Source organism: Apodemus sylvaticus, chromosome 14 (genome assembly GCF_947179515.1).
Source record: "Apodemus sylvaticus chromosome 14, mApoSyl1.1, whole genome shotgun sequence".
Taxonomy (NCBI): Eukaryota; Metazoa; Chordata; class Mammalia; order Rodentia; family Muridae; genus Apodemus; species Apodemus sylvaticus.
In genome coordinates, this window is record NC_067485.1 from 39261882 (window position 1) to 39271579 (window position 9698).

At 34.2% G+C, this 9698-nt stretch overlaps 1 protein-coding gene across 3 annotated transcripts; it reads left to right on the top strand.

Moving 5' to 3' along the window:
* Positions 1-262: 262 nt before the first annotated feature.
* On the top strand, positions 263-7274 carry LOC127664895 (prolactin-8A9-like). 3 transcript variants are annotated; one of them, XM_052157144.1, is made up of 6 exons: positions 263-293; positions 3066-3244; positions 3957-3995; positions 4819-4926; positions 5969-6148; positions 7086-7274. In XM_052157144.1, the coding sequence occupies exons 1-6, from the start codon at positions 263-265 to the stop codon at positions 7272-7274; spliced, it is 726 nt and encodes a 241-aa protein (XP_052013104.1). The 3 variants fall into 3 exon arrangements, with proteins under 3 accessions (XP_052013104.1, XP_052013105.1, XP_052013106.1); XM_052157145.1 differs by having other exon boundaries at positions 3069-3244; XM_052157146.1 differs by lacking the exon at positions 4819-4926.
* The last annotated feature ends 2424 nt before the right edge of the window (positions 7275-9698 follow it).

Below are 9698 nucleotides of genomic sequence, written 5' to 3' on the forward strand. Positions count from 1 at the left end.
AAAGAATTAAAAAAATAATTTGAATAAGAATCAACATTTAGGAACAAGCAAAAAGAAACCATCCAGACACATATGTTGTAATAAAATAGTTAACATTCCCTGGATATCAAAAGACATGATTCACAAATGAATGTACGTGACTTTTTGCTGTCACATGGCTGTGCATTCCTTGTAATATATAGGAGAAGGAAACTAACTGAATGTACAACTCTAGTGAAGCAGATCTCTAGAGATAGAAGTTCTGCTTAGGATCTCCTCAGTGATGGAGCTGCCGCTGAGTAAACCTCACTTCTGTAAGTAAATCCCCAACTTTTTTTGTCTCTCTTAGTAAAAGTATTCAGTTCAGAGGTTCTATGAGTTTCTTCTAATGGAATTCTTTCTTTGGAATCTTTGATGTTGTACCTGGATTGAAGAGATATTTGTTCATAGATTATTAGGAAAAGAATTCTGCATAGACATTTTATTAAGTTTTTTTTGTTTTTTTTTTATTTTACTTTTTTTTATTCGATCTATTTTCTATTTACATTTCAAATGATTTCCCCTTTTCTAGCCCCCCACTCCCCGAAAGTCCCATAAGCCCCCTTCTCTCCCCCTGTCCTCCCACCAACCCCTTTCCACTTCCCTGTTCTGGTTTTGCCAAATACTGCTTCACTGAGTCTTTCCAGAACAAGGGGCCACTCCTCCTTTCTTCTTGTATCTCATTTGATGTGTGGATTATGTTTTGGGTATTCCAATTTTCTAGGTTAATATCCACTTATTAGTAAGTGAATACCATGATTCACCTTTTGAGTCTGAGTTACCTCACTTAGTATGATGTTCTCTAGCTCCATCCATTTGCCTAAGAATTTCATGAATTCATTGTTTCTAATGGCTGAATAGTACTCCATTGTGTAGATATACCACATTTTTTGCATCCACTCTTCTGTTGAGGGATACCTGGGTTCTTTCCAGCATCTGGCTATTATAAATAGGGCTGCTATGAACATAGTAGAGCATGTATCCTTATTACATGGTGGGGAATCCTCTGGATATATGCCCAGGAGTGGTATAGCAGGATCTTCTTCTGCAAATGAGGTGCCCAGTTTTCGAAGGAACCGCCAGACTGATTTCCAGAGTGGTTGTACCAATTTGCAACCCCACCAGCAGTGGAGGAGTGTTCCTCATTCTGTACATCCTGGCCAACACCTGCTGTCTCCTGAATTTTTAATCTTGGCCATTCTGACTGGTATAAGGTGAAATCTCAGGGTTGTTTTGATTTGCATTTCCCTAATGACTAATGAAGTTGAGCATTTTTTAAGATGCTTCTCTGCCATCCGAAGTTCTTCAGGTGAGAATTCTTAGTTTAACTCTGTACCCCAGTTTTTAATAGGGTTGTTTGGTTTTCTGGAGTCTAACTTCTTGAGTTCTTTATATATATTGGATATTAGCTCTCTATCTGATGTAGGATTGGTGAAGATCTGGGCTGCTCAGTGGGCCATCTGTGTGCCGACCCGGCCAGGAGGTTGTTAGCCCAGCAGACTCTCCCAGCACTCTCAGGGAGCGCGCGCACACTGCCATCCTGGCCACCTGACAGACCCAACAACACTCACAGCTGAGGGGAACTTTGTTCAGACACTGGCCTGCCAGGCTTTTTCCTAGACATTTTATTAAGTTTTAAAATTATTTTTCCTGAAAGAAAGGAAGCAATAGACAATTAGATTAGCAGTTCTCATCATGTTGCAGTATTCAAAGAAATTCTGTGTTGTCTTCTCTTTGGAAGAAAGAGAAGGACAAAAGTGATATTTGTATCAAATGAGAAGAACTGATAGAAATCAATAAGCAGAGCTTCCAATCCATAGGACACCTTCCAGAACAAAGAAAGCATCTCAGGTGGACAATGTTTTGGAGTTTTGGAAATTGGAAAATATCAAGGGTATAAAATCAGAGGATCGAATTAATCTTATATAAAGGCAGAAGAAACAGAATTGTTTATGAGAAAAAGTACTGATGGTTGGTGTTCTGACTCCTACCTTAGCCAATAATAAGCAATTAGAAAAATGACATGAACATGTAAGCCTTTTCCATTATAAGTATATTCCTAGGTGGGGCAGTCTCTGGATGGTCTTTCCCTGAGTCTCTGCTCCACACTTTGTCTTTGTGTGTCCTTCTGTGGGTATTTTGTTTCCCCTTCTAAGAAGGACCAGAGTGTCCATACTCTGTTCTTCCTTCTTCTTGGGCATCATTTGATATGTGAATTGTGTCTTGGATGATTTTTGTTCTTGGAATGTAGAAATTCTTTTTACATTCTAGATCATACCAAATAAATAATATGGAATTTTCTCTTGTTTGATGGTTGCTGTTTGTTTTCTATCAGTTCACTTTGGGGAAGACAAAATTAAAAATATAAGTATATTTAGATTACATTAAGTGAATCTGATATACTGATAAAATTATTGGGGAGATCAACTTTAAAGAGAAAGAGCTGAAGATTTTGATGAAAAAAATCTCTGATGGAGATTTATCATGTTATCCATTCTAAGCTGACATCATTTATTGGACAAAATCTCTCCTTATTAGTAATCATTATGGTTGTATCTATTGTCAAATGTATAGATAAAGCAAAGAGGTATATTGTAATATCCCTGTCCCATTAGTGTTCAGACTTTTGACATCAGAAAGTAAGATTAAAAACTACATATTCATCAAGAGTTTGGTAAAAAAAAAAATGAGCTTAAATTGCAAAGACACTAAACCATCTAAAAATTACTTAAAATGCAAGTAGAGAACTAATTTTAAGTTCAGACATTTGGTAAATTCAGAAACACTTCTGGAAAAAATACAAAAAAAATGTGAAAACACCTGCTTCTCAAACTATTATTCAGAAAAAATTCAGTTACTTCCCTAAGTCCTTAATGCAACCTTATATGCTATTCCAGTATTTAATACTAAGTCATGTAGTCATACAAACAAAGACAAAAACAAAAACAAATAAACACCTTTGGCCAGTTACAACTTCCCTGAATCATTTGGACCTAGGAGAACTCAGATTAATACACCATCTCTAAGTGGGTTTTGTTTCTATGTAGCAGGTGCACTACTGCTGCTTCTGGTGTCAAACTTGCTACTGTGGGAGAAAGCTTCATCAATTCCTAAATGTCTTGCGGAGGTGGACGGCTGCTGGAACCCACTTGTGGAAACATTTAACAGTGCCATGAAGCGAGCTGAAACCCTTCGTACTCTTGCTGACCAATTTTATATAGAGCTTGTAAGTACCTCAACCTCTATACTAATTCTTGAATTGCACTAGAACTTAAAACACTAAGAATCATGACTCTAAGAACACAACATAAACTTTCATAGGTAAAAGCTGCACCAACTACTGAAACAGTGACAGGGCCAATTGGACAGTGTCATAAAATTTCTTAGAATCTAATGATAGTATATATTCTTTGCTTTATTATAAACGAAAACAAATGAACTATGGTAGAATCTTTTACAGTCAGACTTACGAATAACTCTCATTTCCTGTTTTTGCATACAGGATCATGAATTTCCATTGGTCATGGTCATTTAGCACACTGCAGGTACAGACTATAGAAGATGTACATTACAGCGAACTATTTATTCGTAACAGAGATAAAGTAAAACATGTAAGGAATCTAGGAAGATGGAAAGGAAGACAGAAGCAAAGATAGAAAGAAAAAATCTAGTAAGAAGCCCATAAATACTATCAATTGTGGTTTAAAGATTTTCAGTGAAAAGAGTGTGTCCAATATCAGGGCAGGAATAGAAGTGTGTATCCATTCCTCTCATGGTGATTGTAGTTCTTATGTTCAGGAAAAAATAAGAAACTATAAAATCAGGCAAACTTTCAATAATACAGTCATCAAAAGAATGTATCCCCTTTTTTTTGGAATAAATGTTTGTTCATAATTTTATTGACTAGATGTTATTTTTCTCACCCTAACATGACACAGTATCAGAACCAGTTCTCATCTGGACAATTTTTGGCTCTGGTAAGTACCTTGCTTACTTCTAGTTGCTTCCTAATAATAGTCTTATGTCAATGATAAGACTTTAGATAGAAAGTATTGCAAACTATTTGTATTTCCTGTTCTTAACTGATAGCTTTTTGACTTTTTAACCTTCACAATTATTCATTAACCTTTCATGAATATACTGATTATTTGAAATAAATAAGGTATTCTAAAGAATATATTTAAGTAAATCAAATATTTCATTATTCATACAATGACTAATATAATACATGTCATTAATTAATATTTTTATATTTTGTTGATGTTGAGTTTACATAGAATTTACTGTAAAATAGTTTATTTGATGAGTCAAATTTCACACAATTTCATTCTAAAACTATTCTAAACATTCTCAGCTGTATTCTTTAGTGTGAAATTAATAAATTTATAAATTTGTTGTCTGGGTAAGGAAATATCAGTAGTTATTGACAGAAAACAGGAAGATTAATGAATATGCTGAATAGCTTTATGCTGAAATGTTAAAAAAAATTGGTGATAATTAAATCACGTAGTTCTTCATAAATTCACTCCTTTTAGTGTTTTCCTTCCATAGATTAACTTTTAAAAGTGAAGAAGAAGAGAGAGAAGAGAGGAAGGAGTTAAATATTCAAAAGTTAGTAAAAAGCCAAGATAAACTACAATGAGTAGACACAGAATTACATGACAGGCAGTTTTGTAATTCTTAATATCTGTATTTTAGGAACTACTTATTAAAATTTACAAATCCTCTAAAATGCATTAATATCCTGGTTATGAGTTATTTATTATTTCTGATGTTTAACTGTTTTTTTTTTATTTGTAGAACTCAAGAATGATTAGACGGGATGAGGTTGTTGTTAGAGCCGGAACTTACTGCCATTATACTCTCTCAAATCCCCCAGACAGGGGAACTGAGCATGCAGATTTTGAGGTGAGTTTCCATCATTGATTTTTCACAGAGCCCCAGAAGCAGTATATTGGGTTTGTGGTATGGCCAATTTTACAGGCATTATGATAGATACAGTAATCATGCATGTAGAAAAAAATGAAGAAAAAGTAGAGGAAATAATCACAATATAGTATTGATACATTATAAATAAATACCCAATAACACTGTAGTGATGCTTAAATACACCATTTAGATAATCTTATTTTAGGAATGACCTGCCACTGAAATTATTCTTACTATTTTTTTAAGTTTTTTTTTTTTTAGCTAAATTGAATATCTATTTTTATATACTTACTTCCCCATCAACGATAACAATGTGGCTATATTTATTATATGTTGCTAATGGTTCTGCAGATCAACATTCTACATTACTGAACACTGCCTCCTTCTTGATCTTCATTTCTGTCCTCGTTCTACTTCTTTTTTACCTATCTCTTCATCCCTCTATGATGTTCTATGCCGTAACTGAAAACCTCATGAGCAGAGTAGTCCTGTGAATTGATAGGTTCTGTTCTTTAGGGTGCAACAATGCCCACATTCATGATGATAAAGTCTACATATCATAGCAGTTCTATTTTAGCATGTGATACAGTTCTTCTGCTATACATACTGTACGTGAATCCCTTATTGAAAATTATTTTGACCACTTACCCCTCCCTCTATCTGTCATGACTCAATCTTTGTTCCTATTGTTACCAGGAAGTCCTGGTTTGCAAACTGATAAACAAATAACCAAATAATAATGATCTCACTGGCAAGGAAGCTCTTTGAATTGCATAAGGGAAACAAAATATGATGACCTAACCTTAGAAAAATGCTAATTGACAATCCCCACAATTTGTTTTGTTATATGGAAATTACACCAATTGTTTAAATGTTATATTTCCAAGCTAGGTAACATCATACATGTGTCTCATAGCATAGTAAAAATGTGTTTCAGTTCAGCTTCTTTACATAAACATTACAGGAAATAAATCTACTAAACTCTAATTATTTAACAAAATGGTTCTATTGTCTTTCTCAGACTGAAGCATATTTAAAAACATTGATCAATTATGTGAGTGCCTGGATCAACCCTCTCTATCATCTAGTGACTGAACTGAGTGTGATGAAAGATGTCCCTGAAGCTATCGTTTCAAAAGTCACAGAGATGGAGGTGAACAAGAGAGAACTCCTAGATGACCTTAAATGGATACTCAACAAGGTGAGCATTTCCCATTAGTTATTCCCATTCTTGAAAGAAGTTGGATGTATAAATTAACAACAACAACAACAACAATGAAAGAATTCTGAAATACCTCATCTTTCCAGAGTGAATCATAGATATCTGGTCCTGTTCACAATCTTTCCATAATACATTGTTTCTCAACTAGTAGGTCATGAATACTTTAGGGGTCAAAAGACCCTTTCACCGGAGTCATATAAAAGAAATCTCTATATCAGACATTTACAATTTCTGAGATTATCAAAATTAGAGTTATTAAGGAACAATTAAAATAATTTTATGGTTCAGGTTCACCACAGCATGAAGTACATACTATATTCAAGGGTCACAGCATTAGGAAGTTTCAGAACCACTGCTGTAATACATTGCTGGCATCTCCAACTTTTCAAATGCTTCTCATCTCTTTCCTACCCTGAGGAACAAATAGAACATAGCTGTTCCTCTTTGACACTTAAAGACAGCTTTATTAGTTGGATGAAAAGAACTCTGGACTGTATGACTATCATACCAAAAACATACCACATTCTATTTTATCTCAGCACATTGAAGTGTCATATAACTATAACTGGGAAAGATTGCTAAATGCACATCTACCCTGTCTGTTTTTGAAATATTCCACAATACTCCATTGCTGAGAAGTTTCTTTTAATTGTATATCTTCTATTGGTCTAGAATAAAATAGAGATTTCCTAAATTTCCTCTGCTTCTCAAATTAGAAGAAATGCACATGAATCTTCCTCACAGATTCTTGAAGTCTAACTGGTTGAAAGTCTAATGGTTTAGATAAAACCTGTAACTTCTATGGAAGCAGCACATTTCTGAATGTATTTCTCTGATTGGACACAGAAAAAATGAAGAGAATGGAACACTAACAATACAATCAATCAACCAGTAATGGATTATCTTTGATTTTTAGGTCTATCCTACCGCAGAGATTAAGGAAGAATTTCCCAGCTGGGAACACCTTTCATTCCTAAAGTCAGATGGCAAACATTCTAAATTTTTGGCAATGTTTAATCTTTCCAACTGCATATACAATGAAACATACCACATTTTATTTTATCTCAGCACACTGAAGTGTCGTATAACTGGAAAAGATTGCTAAGTGCACATCTACCCTGTCTGTTTTGGAAATGTTCCACAAAAGTCCATTGCTGAGAAGTTTCTTTTAATTGTATATCTTCTAAATCCATGTGTGGGTATATGGGTTTCTTTTTTAAAAAATAAAAGCATTATCTTTAAAAATGTCCAAATCTAAAAGGTCTCATCTTTTGGTCCTTGAACAGAATATATATCAAGAAAATCACAATGCCCAATCAAATATATCACAAACAATAAATGTGAATTTTGCAAATATAAAGTTTACTTCAATAAATTCACAATTTATTTCACAGAAAAGTAATGAAAGTCAAGTTATTAATATCAAAGTGTAAAACTCATCAACTAATTCATGTATCCAAGTCAGAAATATAATTTTAATGTTTCACGAAATTGAAATTGTCCTTAGGAAACCATGTTAACAGTGAAAGCATAGCATATCCAATACAAATGCTCTCTGACTCCACAGTCTCAGGAGAACGAAAAGGGAAGGAGGCAAGGACTAGACATGATAAAGATACACTGAATTCATTTAAGAATCTTCCAAGAACTTATTTTGAAAAACATAAAATTATTTTAGAAGGTAAATGTCAGTTAGTGATGATCTCTTCAATATGTGTTATAAGCCAAACTATAACTTTGCTCCTCCATAGCATGATCATAAATGCATTCCACGTGCTTTAATTTCTCTGTGTCTAACAACTATTTTGTTCCTCTATGCTATTTTGAAAAAAATGATATCATTCATATTATGTCTGTATTAAAACCATTGGAGTTTTAAGATAGAAAATGCCTTCTAATATCTGCCATAAAACTCTGATGAAGTAACCAGTTGTCTGTCATTTTGCTCAGTAAGAAATGGGGACCATGCCATTTTCTATTTTCCACTGGTTATTTTCTTCTTCAGTTATACCTTAAATATTTTGATAAGTAGTACTTTCATTCTAGGAACTTTTGAAATTTCTTCTCTCTTTTTCCAGTGACATGATTGGTCATTCAACTTCCATGATTTTGTATAGATGGTGCCATTTTCTTGATATTTATTTCTTGTTTTAGTATATTATGATTTGATACTGTGTTGCATGATAATTACAGAAAACTCTAACCAATTAAAATGCACACTTAGAGCCCAGTCCCAAATAATCCATCTGTAATACAACATTAACACAAGAGGTTAAGGACCCATTGTGAAATAGGAATGGATAAGACCCAGAAGATGAGGGATTATTGGGCCTATTGGGAAAGACAAAGTTAACATATACAAAGTGTCAAAACTATGACACATGAGCTAAACAGCAATAGATGTGCTTAAGCCAGGGACCCTTAGTCCCACAAAAAGAACTACAGGCAACTAAATGACTTTTTGTAGTAATAAGAAGTGCTACAAAAAGAAAAGGACTATAAATAATTTCAAATACTGCTACAATACTTCCCAATAAAAATCAGAAAGGGATTTGGTATGAAGGAAAACGAATTTGAGATGACGTAAGACATGAGCTCGCCAATATTCTACAGAAGAAATGAAAGGGCAGAAGAACAAAGGAGACATGCAAATCAGGACTGGACTCTTGAATTAATAAGATGTGAGTGAGTAAATGGATCGACAAGTATATGGAGGCAAAAAATATATGAGAAGTATATTGCACTTCTGTAGAAATTAAAGTACAATTAAGTAGATCTGTTTCTTCAGCTGAAAGCACCAATAATAAGAGAGGCTTACCTACAAAGAAAAGACAGGAATAGCTCCAAATTGTACCAAACCTAAAAAAAAAAAAAACGGCTAACATAAATGTTGTTCTAATTATTTAAAACATGCAAAAAAGGCACAATTACCAAATACATTTTATAGAGGCAGCATGACCAGAATAACAAATACAAATAGAAAAACAACAAAGAGTAGCCATGAACTTGAAAAGCAGTAATGAGAGATACAAGAGAGGGGCTGTACTGCTGAAGGAAAGGGAATGTTATGTAGTTATATTATAATCTCAGAAATGTAAAAACTGTAATAAAAATCACAAAATTATAAACCAATTTTCCTAGTGAGCACAGAAGTACACATGTTTAGTACAGTAGATCTAAGCAAAATTTAGCATATGATAAGATGATTGCTGACCATGATTAAGCTATTTTAATTAAGGTATATAATGACCACTCAGTAACCCAGTCTCAAAAGATCAATCATGGTATGCACTCACTAATAAGTGGATATTAGCCTGGAAAACTGGAATACCCAAAACATAATTCACACATCAAATGAGGTACAAGAAGAACGGAGGAGTGGCCCCTGGTTCTGGAAAGACTCAGTGTAGCAGTATAGGGCAAAACCAGAACAGGGAAGTGGGAAGGGGTGGGTGGGAGAACAGGGGGAGGGAAGGGGGTTTTTGTGACTTTTGGGGAGTGGGGGACCAGAAAAGGGGAAATCATTTGA